At 59.5% G+C, this 17203-nt stretch overlaps 1 protein-coding gene across 1 annotated transcript in view; it reads right to left on the minus strand.

Moving 5' to 3' along the window:
• Positions 1–17203, minus strand: part of TMPRSS4 (transmembrane serine protease 4) — a 38285-nt gene that overhangs the window by 13702 nt on the left and 7380 nt on the right. Inside the window, exons 2-4 of the mRNA XM_059710935.1 lie at positions 8070–8220; positions 3231–3344; positions 191–343 (exon numbers count right to left, since the gene is read on the minus strand). Of these exons, the coding sequence (XP_059566918.1) occupies positions 191–343; positions 3231–3344; positions 8070–8220 (418 nt within the window). The remainder of the gene's footprint in view (positions 1–190; positions 344–3230; positions 3345–8069; positions 8221–17203) is intronic.

A 17203-nucleotide genomic window follows, 5' to 3' on the forward strand; every position in this document is an offset into this window, starting at 1 on the left:
TCACATTGGTCCACATGTTCGCTGAGTGTTCGATGTATACTAAGCGCGGGGGTCTCGTGAGCAAGATGTGGTCCTGCTGTCAAGAACCTTACAGCAGGGATGCAAGCTGACAGGTGGCAGGTGGAGCCACCAGTGGAGCCCGTGCCGACGTCCCTCTGAGCCCTGCTCTAGCCCTCAGCCCCGGGCTCACCTGGCACTGGGGGCCCCTCAGGAAAGTTCTCCACGCAGAATCGCTCGTCGTCTCCCGAGGCGCAGTCCTGCTGGCCGTCGCACACCTGCTGCCTGGGGATGAAGCGTAGGGGCGGCCCACAGAGGAAGTAGTACTTGTCCAGGACGACCTTGACTGGAAGGCGAGGGCAGGGGGGCAGAGAGGGCTGAGCTTCCTGGACACGCACTGGGCGTGGAGCAGGCAGACCCGGTCCCAGGGCTGCCACAAGTCCTCTCTGTAAAGCGGGCGAGATAAAGCCTGGGCCAGGCCTGCAGATGGCTGGGGAGTTCAGCGAGATGCTGTGTGTGTGTGTGTGTGTGTGCGTGCGCGCGCTCGAAATGTAGACAGAGCCCCCTCGCCTCTCACCCCCACGGCTGGCACAGGCCTGTGAGCAAGGAGGAGACACGTGCCCTAGCCGGTGTGGCTCAGTGGATAGAGCGTCAGCCTGCGGACTGAAGGGTCTCGGGTTTGGTTCTGATCAAGGGCACATGCCCGGTTGTGGGCTCCTCCCCAGCCAGGGCCCTGGTTGGGGCATGTGCAGGAGGCAACCAATCAATGTGATTCTCTCACATCGATGTTTCTCTCTGTCTTTCCCTCTCCCTTCCATTCTCCCTGAAAATCAATGGAAAATGTCCTTGGGTGAGAATTAAACAAAAAAAGGAGCCACGCTGGGCCTGGAGCCTGGAGGCCCAAGAGCTGGCGTGGCCCTGCTGTGCGACTTCAGGCACTCGCGTACGCTCTGGGGCTCAGTGTCCCCATCTGCACAGAGGGTGGTGCACCCTCCCGGGGCGTGAGAACATCTGGTGGCTGTGTGAGTGTGGCCACGTCAAGTGCGGCTCTAGGAGGAGGCGCTCTCAGCTGGGGCTGCAAGACCCCGGAGAGGTTGATGTTTCGAGTTGGTTTTGCCCTCCGCCTGCTGCCTCCCGGTCTGTGGCTCCGCTGCTGCCGGGCGACGGGATGAGCTGCCGCTTTACCTCCTCAGGGAGCACGCCCCTCACCGCTTTCCTGACCTCCCTGCAGGCCGAGCGCCTCCGGGCCGGCGCTCTTCTGCAGCCCAGTGGGAACCCGCTGGCCCTGAGCAGCGGTGATAAGCCTGACGCACCCCTGCTTCTCACTGCACAGGGCTTCCTGGGTCCTCCGCAGCCCTGGCCCGACCTCAGGAGGCAGGTGCCAATCAGAGAATGAGGTTAGAGAGTGAGGGTTTACTTCCCGACGCCCCACAGCACTTGAGGGGTAGAGTCAGGATCTCAGGGAGGGTCTGCCCGGCTCCCAAGCTCTTTGCTGCCCCTTCACGCCTCCCCGAGGGGCGGGATGTCGCCCGCTGGCTCTGCGGCTCCTGCTCCGGGTGAGGCGAGGGAGAAGGTTGGGTATGTCCTAGACATTCAGAGTTTGGTGCATGGTACTCTGCCCTCCTGGGCAAAGCCAGGACACGGTGCCACCAGGTGAGACCCCAGAAGCCAAAAGACCAAGGGCACCTGACCCAGGCTGGAAGCTCAGGTCACCTGCTCTGGGCGCTGGCCCTGCCTGGCTCCCGGGGAACTGGATCTTTGCTGGCACCGCGGCGGGCACTTGCTCGGAGGAGGAGAGCTCCGGTAACTTCGTCTGCACAGCTTGGGCTGAGGGTGGCCAGCCGCTGCCCCTGAGACCACCACGCTTTGGCAGATGCACCGGCCGAGGGAGCGCGGTCTGCACCTCCGGCCCCTGCGGGGCTCTTAGAGCAGCTGGCGTCTGTGCTGTGCGGCTCCACTTCCACGGCCACAGGCAGCAATGGGCCTGCTCGGGGGCCTGGGGCTGGCTCAGTGTCCCCACGGCCGTGCCTTCTGAGCCCTGGTGCTCACGACAGAACGAGGATTTGACCAGACGACCTCTGAGTGTCCTCGGCGAGGTGGTGCCAAGTGCCGGTCCCTGAGGGCCGTCCGGCCCGTGAGCAGGCGTGTGACCTTGGTTCCTCCCCTGCACGCTGTTCGGTGGCCCCGCGTGTGCACAGCCTGGTGTTTATCGGGCACTTTACACGCTGTCTCCTCCACTCTCCGATGTCCCCCTGCGGAGGCAGGACCTTCATCGACGGGAGGACCGCGGCTCAGCTCAGCGAGGCTGAGGCACTTTCTCCAGGCCGCACAGGAGCCCCGCCCCGTCTCCCGGGCAGCGCTTTACTCCGTGTGACAGCTGAGGTGGGAGAGGAAGGCGAGGCCTCACCATGGAATATGGGTGTGGAGAGGGAGGGGCTCGGCAATCCCTGCTCATTCACTTTTCTCTTCGGTCTAGAGTGGCCTGCCACACAGGTCCAGGCACTGGCCACACGCAGACGATGAAGATGGTGCTAAAGGCGGAGGGTGCTCTCTGCCCCAGGTCCCGATGCCTCCTCTCTCATCTCCCCTCACAGCAGATGCTCTGCTCTTCCAGCCACAGGGCTGCTCGCCACTCGTCTGCAGATGGGGCGGGGCAGGCAGGCGGTATGCCTGCCATGTGGACACCTGTGTGGGTAACGTGTGCACGTGTGCCCTCCCTGCAGAGGATCATCGGTGGAGAAGCCGCCTGGACAGATGGGCTGAGTTCATGTCCTCCCTCTCTGTCTTTTGTAAAAAAATATTCATTTAAGAGAGGCAGAGGGAGAGAGAGAGAAACATCAATGCTGAGAGAGAAGCATCGATCGGCTGCCTCCTGCACGCCCCACACTGGGGATCGAGTCCACAACCCGGGGATGTGCCCTGACCAGGAAGCGAACCATGACCTCCTGGTTCGTAGGTCGATGCTCAACCACCGAGCCACGCGGGCCGGGCTGTCCTCCTCTCTCACAGGAGGCCCCTTCAAGCAGGGCGGTGCCTGTGGCTACAACCCATTAGCAGGACCCGCCTGTGACTCGGGTGGAAAGAAGGAAGGCCAGGGTGTCACTCGGAGGTGGGGACAGGGGAGGGGTGAGAGGGGGCTGCCACTTACTGTGGGGATGAAGGTGGGAGTGGGGGCCGTAATGAGGGGTGAAGGTGGGGGTGGGGCCGTAATGAGGGTGAGGGGTTCCACTTACTGATCACAGCCACGATGACAATGATCACCAGGCTCAGCAGTGCTGCGAGGATGGGGACCCCCACTTTCCTCAAGGTCTCCAGGGGCGTGCGGGGTTTGCGCAGGCGGGTCCTGTCTGTGAAGCGGGGGAAGAGCCTGCGTCAGCGCTGGGAGGCCTCTCGTCTCCCGGCCCGGCCTGGGGGGCGCTGTGGTTAGCATTGGGGGTGGCTACTCCCTCAGAACAGCTCAGCTTCCTCAGCACCAGCTCCGTGCAGGTACCCAGCTTCTCCATTCGCAGGCCTCAGGGGAGCCCCTGACCGTGGCGCCCCCCTGCCTTAACGGGGGCGCTCTAGGATGTGCCCCCCAGCCTGCCCTGCCTCTGCCCTGAGAGGCACCGCCATGCATTTTGCTATCATTCATCCTCTTTCCTGACTTGCCCTTTTGGTTAATTCTCCCCCGAGGACATTTTCCCATTGATTTTAGAGAGAGTGGAAGAGAGAGGGAAAGACAGAGGGAAACATCGATGTGAGGGAAACACTCGATTGGTTGCCTCCTACACGTGCCCCGACCAGGACCCGGGCTGGGGAGGAACCTGCAATTGAGGTACCTGCCCTTGATCAGACTCTAACCCGGACCCTTTGGTCCCCAGGCTGATGCTCTATCCACTGAGCCACACCAGTAGGGCTCCTGACTTATCTTTTGATTTAACTAGAAGCTCCAGCAGGGCTGGGCCTCTGTCAGTGTGTGCCTCTATGAGGCGTGGCTCAGGGGTTGAGCGTCGACCGATGAACCAGGAGGTCACGGTTCGATTCCGGTCAGGGCACATGCAGGAGGCAGCCGATCAATGATTCTCTCTCATCCTTGATGTTTCTCTCTCTCCCTCTCCCTTCCTCTCTGAAATCAATAAAAATATATTTTGAAAAAACAACAACTAAACAAAAATACGCTCTAGTGAATGCCTCTCTGTCTCAGGAACAGCGTTTGTCTTTAAGGAGATGCCAGTTTGGGGGAGAGGCAGACAGAGGTACCACTGTCAGTCCCGCCCGGGACACCGGCAAAGCGCTTCAGTGCGCCTCTGTGGGCGGAGACGGGAGAGGCAGGCGCTGGACCAGCTGTCGGAGCTGGGGGTGGGGACGTGAGCTCCTGGGGGCCCGGGGTGTGGGGAGGGGGGGAGCGTGTGGTGGAGGCGGGACTGGGCAGAGTCCGTTGGTGGAGAGCCTTGAAGACCACATCCGGGGTTTGGAGTTTAGCCCGACGCAGCGAGGAGCCACAGGAAGCTGAGCCTCAGAGACGCATGAATATTTAAGGAGACGCATCCTTCCTCGGCGAGGAGATGAGTTGGAACAAGAATCGGGGGCCCAGGAGACCAGGTGGGAACCTGTTGGTGCTTAAAGGAGGGGGAGCAAGAGCTATACTGTCCATCTCACGCTGTATCTGCGGGGAGGGCCCGCGGGCGAGGCTTTGAAAGCTAACTCTTGGGAATAGCAGACGGGGTTCCCCCGTGTCCCTCCCTTGCAGGTAGCCAGCAGGGAAGGCCACGCGAGAAGTTTCCAGGGGGAACCGAGGCCGGAGCTGCGCAGGGCTCTGCGAGGCAGTGGTCAGCTCTTCCTCTTCACTGCCACGTGGCTGCTCCCTCGTCCTTTCAAACTGTCCATCACCCCCTCCGTGAGGCCTTCCGGAAGCCCCCATTTCAAAGGCAATCTTCTGCCTGGGTTGTGGGCCCCATCCCCAGCGTGGGGCGTGCAGGAGGCAGCCGATCCATGATTCTCTCTCATCATTGATGCTTCTATCTCTCTCTCCCTCTCCCTTCCTCTCTGAAATCAATGAAAATATTTTTTGAAAGGGCAATCTTCTATTATTTCCCACCCTCCCTCCCTGTTTCCCCCCAAAGCACCAGCCCCTCTGCGTGTCTGTATTGGACCTGTGTGGTGTATTTCTGTACCCTCCGCCCCTGCCCGGCAGGACGGCTCCATGAAGAGGGGTTTGTCTGTTGTGCTGGCTGCTCGGACCCTGGCGTCTAGACCCGGCCTGGCCTGCAGGAGGCGCTCAGCACATATTGCTGCTCTGAAGCGCGTCCCCGTCTTCCTTGGGGCCTCATCTCATCCCGCTGTGGATCGCATGGTGTCTGACTCTTTCCTCAGCTCTTCAGGAGCAGAGAATGGCAGCCTCCGGAGCCCGCTGCCCCGCGAGGGCTGGGACCCTGGGCTCTGCTGAAGGGGCAGCTCAGGGAACCCGTCTCCTCCAGGGAGAGTTTAACTCAGGCACAGGCTCTGGTGGAGGGCGAGGCTGGCACCGCCCGCTGTTGCCAGGACCCGGCACAGAGTGGGTTCAATGTCAGCTGAGGGCGCTTTACAGCGCCAGCCACCCTGTTCCTCCTTCCTGTGGCCGTGGACACGGCGACAGTGCGTTCACTCATTCATGATGGTTATTGATCCAGCACCTGCTTCCGGGACGCGCGGGCTCATTTCCTCAGAGACGAGCGGCCTATTGGGAGCCCCTTGCTGAGCTCCCGAGTCCGGGGCCGAGGCCTCTCAGCCGCTCGCAGGGAGAGAAGCATCACAGAGGGCGGCTTCCTTGGTGTGTTGTCTCCTGTTGGTCTCAGTTCACGAGCCCACTGAGCTGTGGATGGCCTCCCTGCCTGCACTGTGCTGCCTCCAGCTGCCCTGCCCAGCTGCCGGAGAGCGTTCATCTGCCCTCCCCTGCTTGAGAACCTCCAGGGGCTCCCGTGTCTCCCGCAGCTGGACCAGCTCTGCTCGGGCTCCCGGAGCCAGTGCCGTCCAGCCCGCCTCTCCCACCGAGTGGGCTCCCACTGTGGGCTGCGGCCAGCCCGGCCCTCCAGGCAGGCTGGCCCTTGTGCAGCTTGGGGTCTTTGCTCCGGCTCTTCCCTCCACCAGAGACTGCCAGTGCTTCCTCTGTCTCCTTTCTTTTTTCTTTAAGACTATAAACTTTAAAATACATGTTATATGTATTACTAGAGGCCTGGTGTATGAAATTCATGCACTGTGTGTGTGTGTGGGGGGGGGGGGGAGTGTCCCTCAGCCCAGCCTGCGCCCTCTCACAATCCAGGACCCCTCTGGGAATGTCCAACTGCTGGTTTAGGCCCAATCCCAGCCTGGCCTGCGGGGATCGTGCCTACACTGGCAGTCGGACATCCCCCGAGGGATGTAGCAATGCACCAAGCGGCAGGCAGCCAGGGAGGAGCCAGAGCTGGGGCTGGGCATAGCACCATTCGCACTCATCCCAGCCCCCTGCACTTGCTGCCGCCGCACTGCTCCATAGTGCTGCTGTGGAGTCAGGAGAGGCTCCCACTGCCGCAGCTGCACTTGCCAGCCATGAGCCCATCTTCTGGCTGAGCAGTACCCCCCCCCCCCCGCCCCCACCATGGGAGCACACTGACCACCAGGGGCCAGCTCCTGCCTTGAGCATCTGCCCCCTGGTGGTCAGTGCACATCATAGTGACCAGTCGACTGGTTGTTCTGGTTGTTCCAGTCATTCTGGTTGCTTAGGCTTTTATATATATAGATTGATTTCAGAGAGGAAGGGAGTGGGAGAGAGAGATAGAAACATCAATGATGAGAGAGAATCATTGATCGGCTGCCTCCTGCATGCACCCTACTGGGGATTGAGCCCTCAACCCAGGCGTGTGCCCTTGACCAGAATCAAACCTGGGACCCTTCATCTGCAGGCTGACGCTCTATCCACTGAGCCAAACCAGCCAGGCTCTTCCTTCTGTTTCTGACAGTTTACTCCTGTGGGGCTCCTGTCCCAGTCTGCCTGCCTCAGGACAGGTCCCTGATGGCTGGGCACTGGCGCCCTCCTGTGCCCCCCTCCCTGCGGGCACTGTTGCAGAGTGGGCTTGTTCGGTCGGCCGGTCTCAGGCTCACTCGGTGGGGAGACCTTGGCCAGCCGAGGGGCTTGAGGGGCACCATGGCCTGTCCGTACACGGAATCCCAAGGCGTACGTACAACTTGTGGAAGGTGACGTCCTTTGTCACCGTGAGTAACTTGTGACCCGAAATAAAAACGCTGCAGAGTGAGTGAGGTTGGTCCTTTCCTTATTGGCCACGGAGTTGCTCTGCTCACTCGCTTTGCTGATCCAGTGGGCGATCGGGAGCGGGTATTGGTGGTTTAAGAAAGTGGAAGGGGAGCCTGGCCAGCATGGCTCAGTGGTTGAGCGTCGACCTATGAGCCAGGTCACAGCTTGATTCCCAGTCAGGGCACATGCCCAGGTTTCTGGCTTGATCCCCAGTTGGGGGTGTGCAGGAGGCAGCCAGTCAATGATTTTCTCTCATTGGTGTTTCTACCTCCCTCTTTCCCTTCTTCTCTAAAATCATTAAAAATATATTTAAAAAGGCAAGAAAATGGACTGGGAGAAGAAATGCCCCTTAAATTTGGGAACACTGTCTGCTCACCCAGTTTTCTCCTGTGGAAGTGCGTGCAGCCGGCGTGTCCCCTGGCAGCCTGGCCAGAATGTGGACTCCCCAGGACAGGGCCTCGGCTGCCTGATTGCCGCTGTGGCCCCGGGGTCCAGCCCAGAGCCCGCACATGGCAGGCGCTGGCGTTGGAGGAGTGAGAGAACGAGTCACCGAAGGAAGGAGAGGAGGAATCCCTGCTCTCGGGGCTTCAGGTTTGCTGGTCCTTCCCCCAGACGCCAGGCCTTCCCCTTCTGGAATGAATCCTGGCTCTCCCCGTTGTTTCGTACGTGTTTGCTGCACCATGGATGGAGGGGGTAGGGAGTTTCCCACAGCATTTAGCCCTGGATGGAGGTAGTGAGGGCCACGCGAGAGAGGTTCGCACCTACCCGGGGCCGGATTGAAACACAGACGCCGAGGGAGACAAAGGAAAGCCAGACCCGAGCTTACCGAGGGGCCGGTCACTGTTCAGCGGCGGATCACTGTTCAGCGGCCGATCACTGTTCAGGGGCTGATCACTGTTCAGGGGCCGATCACTGCTCAGGGGCCGATCACCATTCAGGGGCCAATCACCATTCAGGGGCCGATCACTGTCGGGATCCTGAAATTGAAGGACAGCACGCAGTGAACTGAGGGACAAACCTCTCATGCTGGGGCTGACAGGCCCGGGGAGGCGCTGGGTTCTCGCCCGTGTTCCCTTCTCCCTGCGGAAGCGAAGCCGAGGGTCTCCGTGACATCCTACTACTTGGTTCAGAAAGTGAAATTTAGTTTTCACCCATGCGACCTGGTGTGCCGGGGTCCAACCCCAGCGGGTCCAGGGGTCCCCAAAGGTGTGGAAGGAGTCGGCGAAGAAGGAAGGACACGGAGACAGGGTTCAGTTGATCAGCAGCCTAGCCAGGATCTCTAGCCAGGATCTCCAGCCAAGTTCTGGTCTCGATCTCCAGAGGGGTTCTGCCTAGGATCTCCAGCCAGGTTCTGTCCAGGTACTCCAGTCAGGTTCAGTCACCAGGTTCTAGTCAGGCTCTCTTGCCAACCTCTGCAGTCAGGTTCAGTCCAGGATCCCTGCCATGCTCTCTCGCCAGGCTCCGCCTCCAGGCTCCGAGGCCAGTCCCTGTCCATGATCCTCCGGCAAGCTCTCTCCAGCGAAGTTCTTCTGTCTCTAGAGAACGTTCTGTGTAGGTTCTGTGCCTAGGCTCTGTCTCTCTTGGTCCTGTCTTCCAAGCCCTGTGTCCTTAGTTCTGTGTTCTGAGTTCTGTGTGTTTCTGTCTTGTTACAACTGTATTTATACCAGTTGATTCAATCCTATCAATCTCTATTACAAAGGTTAGGGCGTTTCTTATCTCCATTCCAGGGAGAAAAGATTATGTAGTTTAAGCATGATTGTTCGTAGTTAAAGGGATTAATTACCCGCCTGGCACTTAGTTGAGGGGTTTTATTCCCTCCCTAACTTCAGGGGAAAATCCCTACCTGGGGATTCAACCTTTCTCGGAGAGGTGACCTTGGTTAAAACACAGCGCCAAGAAGGTGAGCAAACATATTAAGAACCGTATGCCATATATGCCAGGTCCCTTGAAACAGCAAGGATGGACCGGCTCCCGGCACTGGTGCAACCCGTTTCCTTATCGGGGTGAGTAGTTGCCAGAGTAGAGATGGCTGGTTGCTGCCTTGTTGTGTGTGCTGCCGAGTTTCTTGAGCTGATTCTGCTCTACTGTCTGCTGCGTCCGTCATCTGTCCGTTCTCACAGATGTGATTCTGCCAACACTTGAACAGTCCTCCAGGGGCACCCCATGGCCAGTAAGTCCCAAAGATGCTCAACATGCAATTCAAACCACAAGGAAATATCTCTACACCGACACTAGGATGGCTAAAATTAAAAGCCTGACAGCCCTGGCCGGTGTGGCTCAGTGGACAGGGCACTGGCCTGTGGATTAAAGGGTCCCAGGATCAATTCCAGTCAAGGACAGGTAGCTCAGTTGCAGGCTCCTCCCCGGCCCTGGCCTGGTTGGGGTGCGTTCAGGAGGCAACCGATTAATGTGTTTCTCTCACATCGATGTTTCTTTCGGTCTTTCCCTCTCTCTTCCACTCTCCCTAAAAATCAATGGGAAAATATCCTGGGGTGAGGATTAAAAAAACAAAAATCCTGGCAATACCAAGTCGATGAGGATGTGGAGCAACTGGAATTCTCAGACATGGTTGGTGGGAGTACAAACACTTTGGAGAGTAGTGTGGCTGCACCTGCCAAAGCTAACCCTGTGATGACTATGGTGCCATGACCTGGCAGCTATAGCAAGAGAAACAGGAGCATATACCTAGCGCAAAGCCAGCGCACGAATGCTGTGGTAGGTTAACTCACAATAGCTAAACACTGGAAAAACCCACACATCAATCCCTGGGGGAGGAGATCGATCATTATGGCCTGTTCACCTAACGGAACAAGTCCAAGTGGACAAGCACTAATGCTAAGTGCAATGACGCCTGCACGAATCTCAGACACAACGAAGGAAAGAAACTAGACACAGAAGAGCATTCTCTGTCTGACTTCACTCAGATCCGTGGGAAAGGCAAAGTGATGCGCAGTGATAGAGATCAGGACAGTGCTCACCCCTGGGGGGTGGGGAGGGGCTGCAAGGAGCCTGGAGGAGCCGTTTGTAATGTTGGAAACTTACAGGTCTTAATCGAAGTGCCGGCTGCATGGGGTGGGTATAGGTAAACACTCATTGAGTGGTATCACCAGGTTTGAATACTTTACTGCATGGATGTTACTCCTAATAAAACAAGCAGACAAACAAGAACACGGAACTCCCACAGCACCTCAGGGTGCAGTCCTAGGGCCCCATCGACACACGTGCACAGATGCATGCAAGGCTCTGCGTTGCACTTAGTCACATGGCTTCCTGTGCGGGCTCGGCACATACAGCCACACGGCACACACGGAAAGAGCCATGCACAAGGCACATGCTATGCTTTCTGCCAGGCGAAGGGCAGGGGAGAGGGCGCTGCCAGTGTGCACACTCCCTGAAACCTGCCCTGGCTCTTGTGCCTTCCAGAGCCTCTGTTGTCTCTCCCCTCTCCAGGTCGGGGACCGCACAGGATGGGGACAGCAGCTCCAAATGCGAGGTCTCCAGTCGGGGACCTGCCCGGTGCTGTGTTGAGGGTCTGGCTGCGCCAGCGGTGGGGGGGGGGGGGACCGCGGGACCCTAGACGCTGCTGGCAGGGAATGTTCCCGTCCCATCTGGGAGGGAGAGTGTGTCTCCTTGCCCCTATGAGTGCCCCAGATCAGAGATGGGGAGTCCCTGGGTGCTGCCTGCTCCCATGGCTGAACACAGCAGATAGTCACTGGAAGAAGGAGCTTCCTTTCTTTATAAATATGTTTTTATTGATTTCAGAGAGGAAGCGGGAGGGAGAGAGAGACAGAAACATCAACCATGAGAGAGAATCATGGATCGGCTGCCTACTGCACGGCCCCCACTGGGGACTGAGCCCACAACCCGGGCATGTCCCTGACCAGGAATCAAACCCTGACCTCCTAGTTCATAGGTCGACGCTTAACCACTGAGCCACGCCAGCAGCGAAAGAGCTTCCTTTAAAAACTGTAGTCTGCTGGAGGGAATGCCTGGCTTGCCCTCTGGTGACACCAGGCCCCGGGCGGCCCGGATCATAGCAGACAGCCAGGTCGCATTGTCACCCAGGCGCTGCCTCCCTGAACTGTGAGCCTTCGGGAGGGCGCTTCACCGCCCTGAGCGTCAGCATTGCCCTCTGTAACGCGGGGAGACACCCGACTTCCGAGCGCCCAGCGAGGATGAGCTGAGACGCCTGGTGGGAGTGCTGGCTGGACACAGAGGCCCCGCCTGTGCCCTGCCACCCTGTGCCCGTTGGTGCAGGAGTTCATCACTCACCCTCTGCTGGCGCTGGCTTCTCTCTCTCTCTCTCTTTCTCTCTCTCTCTCTCTCTCTCTCTCTCTCTCGTTAATCTTCACCCGAGGATATTTTCCCATTGATTTTTAGAGAAATGGAAGGAGAGACAGAGAAACATCGATGTGAGAGAAACATTGATTGGTTGCCTCCTGCATGCACTCCGACCAGGGCCCGGGAACCTGCAACTGAGGTACGTGTCCTTGACCAGAATCGAACCCGGGACCCTTCAGTCCATGGGCCAACATTCTATCCACTGAGCCACACCAGCTAGGGCTGGGATTCCTGTTTCTTATTGCCTTTATGCCCTCAGGGTTTTGCATTGGCTTGTTCTTAGCAAAGACCCAAGAAATGCCTGCTGGATGGAGCTGAGCTCAGGCCTCTGCACTGTGGTCCATTTCCAGGCATTTCTCTCCACCATCACCAGGGCCTGGACAGGGTCAGTTTCCACAATAAAGATGCGAGTGAACCGGCCGCTCTGCCTTGCTGTGGCTACAGAGTCAGGTGACAATAATGACGACGGTGATCGACACACAAATGGCACATGACAAAGTCCTTTGTCTGAGTCAAATTTAAGGGTGAATAGGATTGATCCTAATTGTCTGATAACCAGTATGTGTAGCACGAAATAATTACTAAACCAAACCAACACTTACTGAGTGTCTCTGTTATATCAGGAGCTGGTCTAGGAGCTATGGGTCAAAGACAAATGAGAAGTAACTGCAGCGGAGTGGAGAAGGGCCCAGACAAGCAGGTGGGGTCGTACCCTCCCCTCAGGCGAGGCGGGGACGGGGGTGGATGGGAGAAGCAGGGAGGAGGACCACAGATACAGCAGAAACAGTCAGAGAGTGATGGGTGTTGTGCTGAGAGTAAAGCCAGTGAGGAGACAGTGGCTGGATGGGTAGTTAGAGTGGGAGGCTGAGGGGAGGGGCCAGGGGGTTAGGGCGGGCTTCTGGCTGAGGCTTGAATGACATGAAGTAGCCAGGCAGGCAGGTAGGCAGCAGGCCACAGCAGATACAGCAGAAAAGCTAGAGGCCCACATGGCTGGGGACAGAGGAGGGAGGTGGAGGTTGGGTAGATGAAGGCATAGGCCTCGCCCGTGGATTGGAGGCTCTTGGGGTTCAGTGAGCAGGCGAGAGGGTACTGGCTGAGAGGCAGGACAGGAGGGGCGGGCTGGAGGGGTGGCATGGACACCCATTTAGTGGCCCTTCCCCAGGCAATGCATTCCTTTCCACTGAGTCTGCACATGCAAGCCGGCCTTAGTGGGAGTAGGTAGGGCAAGTCCCTTTTGTTTATTATTAATTCAACAAATATTGACCGTATGGCTTTGATGGGCCTGGAATGTGCTAGAAGCTGAGACACAGGGAACGAAGACGCTCACACTCCGCATTTTCTGGACCTTGAGTTGCTCGTCTTGGACCTGCAGGGACCTCAGCCCGTGACTCATGTTTCAGGTGCTCCGCACTGAACAGAGGTCGTGCGGACAAGGGTCTCGCCCTTTTGAAAGCAAGACAGAAAGAGAAACGAATAAACTAAATGAAGACCGTAGGCGAGAGAGAGGGACCTTGTTCTCGGGGTACTGACGGCGTCCCGGGGTCCCTGCAAGCCCGGGCACACAGCTGGTATTTAATAAATCCGTGTGGAAGGACGCAGTCCCGGGCCGGCCTTGAGAACGCTGACTGCGTCATATTCAACCAAAAGGTTATTAAGCTGCAGTCAGAACAGATGGAGCCTGGGCCACCAAAGAACAGATGGCGTCAGCAGAGCAGTGTCAGAGGAGAGAGTGCTAGTAAGTCCCCACATATCACACAGGACGCAGGCCCTTTTTCATACAGAAGCAAGAGATGGGGCCATGGACCGGGGATGCTGCTGACTTTGGCACGGCCCCCCGCCTGTCAAAGACGTGCAGTCAAGACCTGCCGAGTTGCCCAGCGGCGTGGCTCAGTGGTTGACGTTGACCTATGAACCAGGAGGTCACGGTTCCATTCCGATTGGGGCACATGGCCGGGTTGCGGGCTTGATCCCCAGTGTGTGTGTGTGTGTGGGGGGGGGGTGTGTGCAGGAGGCAGACGATCAATGTTCTCTCTCAGCATTGATATCTCTCTCTCTCTCTCTCTCTCCCGTCCTCTCTAAAATCAATGAAAACATATATTTAAGAAAAGACCTTCGAATCATTAAAGCGGAGACCTGCCCACCTGCCTCGGCAGAAGGGTGCCACGCTCAGAGTAGGGATTGCTGAGCCCTAGCTTTTGCCTTGGGTGGCGGGATGTGGAGGCTGATTCCTTCCTAAAACCATCAGCCACCGGGTGAGTGACAGGAGGCTCTGCAGGGACCAACGGGAAGGAGCCAGGATTCTGAGCCCTCGGCGCCCAGTGTCTGAGGGTCAGAGACACGCAAAGCACCTGCCTGGCCACGCGGAGGGGCCCAAGGAGCCAACTCCAGCTCTGCCCCCCTCTGTCTCCGGCTCTGCCCCCGCTCTGCCTCGGCTGCTGCTGCTGGCCTTTCTGGAAGCCTCTCTGGCAAACTTCCCGGGCACAGAGGTCAGAGGTGATGGGCTGCTGGGAAGAGGGGTTGCTGAAGGTCATGGGTTTTGGGGATGATGGGCAGGGAAAGGTGGATGCACGTTAGGCCTCTGCATGCAGTTGGGGGTCCACAGTGTCAGGGGCTTTCCTGAGCAGGAGATGGGGACCCATCACATCGCATGGCCTCAGCCCAGAGTCAGTCCTGAGCTGGGGAAGGAGCGGACGGGCTGAGTGAGGTGGGAGCAGGTAGGACGCAGGGATCTGTCCAGGCTGCTGCACTCGGTGAGGCCCTGCCCTGATCACAGGACGCGGAGCCGAAAGGGTCCCGGGGGACACCCCCAGAGGAAACAGGCCAGACGGGACATGTCTGGCCCTGGAGTTGCTGGACTGAGAGCCCACCAGAGGCCAACGGTGCCACCTTCTGCTTTGCTGGAGGCGTCTCTGTTTATCCCCAGCTTGGCCCAGCCCCTGGCCACACAGCATGGGCAGGCTGGCCTTGTGCTCTGTGCTGGGCTGCGGGCTGGGGCTGATTCAGTGCTGCAGGGCCTGGCACACAGATCCCGCCAACCTGGGTTCCACGGGGGCTTGTCTGGGAAGAAAGCTCAGATCCCAGAGCCCAGGAGGGCCGGGCGGGGGGAGCTGGGCAGGAGGCTGGGAGGGGACCTGGCAGGGGTCAGGATGCCTGGAAACACCTGCCGGCTGCCGGTCGGTCAGGGGGTCACCCGGCCGGCTCCTCGGTCGGTTACTGGTGGCGGCAGGACATTCACCCAGGACCCAGATGCGGAGGCAGAACAGTTAGCCACGGCTGCCGGGGTGGCTGCACGCTGTGCAGTGTCTCCCATCAGCGCCATCGCAGTCGAGCCTCAGAACAGCCCGAGGAGTGAGCCCTGGTTCCCGGAGAGGACACCGCGGCTCCTGCCGGTGAGGGGCTCCTGTGGCCTCCACGCGAGGAGGGATGGGTCCAGCCCCTTGGCCAGGCTCTTGGACCCGTGGGCTGCTGTCTGCATCTCCCCACCCTTTCAGGACCCTGCGTGGGTGTCACTGGCTGGTGCTGGGCCTTTAGCTTCCTCACTGCCCCGCGGTGCAGCCTGGTTGCATGCAGTTAGTGTGCCACCAACACGTGGAGATTCCACCGGCTTCTCCAGCCCTTCCTCAGCGGAGGGCGCCCCCACTCTGCTGGGTTGGGGCTCTGGGGCGTCATCCTTGAACAGGGGCGAGAGGCCGGCCCTGTCCTGGCGCCTGGGAAAGCGCCTACTGAGTGTGTGGCACCCAGCGGGGTCTTCACGGAGACCGGCCCGTCTCTCCTCTCTTTGGTGGAGGTGCACCTTGCTCCCCGCTTCTCTTACCAGCTACCCTCGGCCTCCGGGGTGTCAGGTCCCAGAGAAACTCCGCTGTCTCCCCTTCCAGCTCAGAGATGCTGGGTCCAGACACGCGGGCTGGGCTGGGCTGGGGGTGGGGAGTTACTTTAAAAGGGGGGTGAGGATTACGTGTCTGCAGAGGAGCCACGAAGACCCAGCCTGGGGAGTGGGCTTTTTTTTTTTTTTTTATCTTGCCTTGTCTTCTGACCTGCTGGGCGGCCTTGGGCGCAGCCCTCAGCCTCTCTAACCTCAAGGTCCCGCAGGGTCAGCGTCGTTGGGAACTCTCTCTCGGATAAAAGAGTTCAGAACCCACAGTGGAGGGGTGTCCTCCACCAGGGGAATGATGGCCCATGGCACACGAGGAGACGAAGAGGCTCGCAGAGGCCACAGGAGCCGAGAGCCAGCTCCGCTGCCTGCTGTTCTGGCCAAGCAGCCTGCCGGCCGTGTTCCCTCGCCCTCGCTGTAGTGCCGCTCTGCATTCGTTTTCTGGATGGAGTTGGCAGGGGCAGAGCGGGGATGGCCGGGGTGTAGGAGAAGGCAGAGCGCAGGGGCACCTAGAAGGGCTTCTGGCCCTGGTGCTGGGGTAGATTCAGGCTCCCCACATCTCCCGGGAGAACCCAGGGCCAGGATGCTGCGTTGCTAGGTGATGGAATAAACAGGTCCTCTGGGCCCTGCAGGCCGCAGCCAGGTTGCTGAGGCAGGGACACAGTGGGGGGAGCCAGGGGAGGGGGAGTAGGGGAAGTTCTGGGCGAGCAGAGGCCGCTCACAGGCAGCTCAGAGCAGAGCTTGGCCACTGGCCGCCTCGGGCTCAGGTGTTTGGGGGGCTGTCCTGAGGGCCTCACACTGCACTCTGACCCCTGACCCTGCATCCTACCCTAGCCCCACGGCCAGAGGCCCTGCCCTCGCCCCCTGCCTCTTGGGTAAAGCAATTGGATCCCTTTGCCAGGCGGTAGCAAAACCCTCTCTCCTGGGCGCCTCAAGCAATGACAGGTAAGGTGAGGGGGGCACAGGAGGGCGGGCAGGGTTTCCTGAGGTGAGCCAGGCTGGGATGCCCAGCAGTGTTTGATCGCCCGCTTCCCATCTCAGACGGGGTCAGGCACCCGCTATGACCCACTGCCAGCTGCCCTCGGCTCAGACGCGGCCTCTGTGTGCCAGCCTTGCTCTTACCTCCGGGGAAGGCCAGGGGAGAGGCGGAAGGGGTAACTGCCCCTCCGACACCAATGGAGGAACTGAGGCACGGAGCCACTGTGTGCTCTGTCACCAAGTTGCATGTCAAGACAGCGGAGGGGCAGGGTGAGGCCAGTGCCTGTCGCCCAGGGGACCGACCGGAGGAAGGCCCTTGGCTCCAGGCCCTCCCGGGTCCTGCCCTCGGGCCGGCACGCAGCCCTCCTGTCCTTTCTGAGCTCCAACAATTCCGCTCCGCTCAGCGGTCTTTCCTTCCGTCCCAGGGCGGCAGGTCAGGGGGTCTGAGGGGAAGGAGGGGCCCCACTTTTGCGGAGCCGAGGGCAATGCCTGGGCGTGGCCGAGGGGGACTCAGAGGGCCGCCAGGAGCCAGGACCCAGACACAGGGACTCAGCCTCGTTGTAGGAAGGGTGAGGAAGGGCGAGGGGCCTGAACGCTCAGCAGCTCTCACGTGGCCGTTGACCTGAACTGCCATCCACGAGGCGTCGATGCTCACGAAGGAATCCCATGCGTGTGGACGGCCTCTGAAGCCCTCTGATTTGAACGCTAAGGAGGTGGAGAGTGGGGGGCTGCGGGGGCAGGGAGGGGGCGGAGAGTGGGGAGGAAGAGGG

Source organism: Myotis daubentonii, chromosome 9 (genome assembly GCF_963259705.1).
Source record: "Myotis daubentonii chromosome 9, mMyoDau2.1, whole genome shotgun sequence".
NCBI classification, from domain to species: Eukaryota; Metazoa; Chordata; class Mammalia; order Chiroptera; family Vespertilionidae; genus Myotis; species Myotis daubentonii.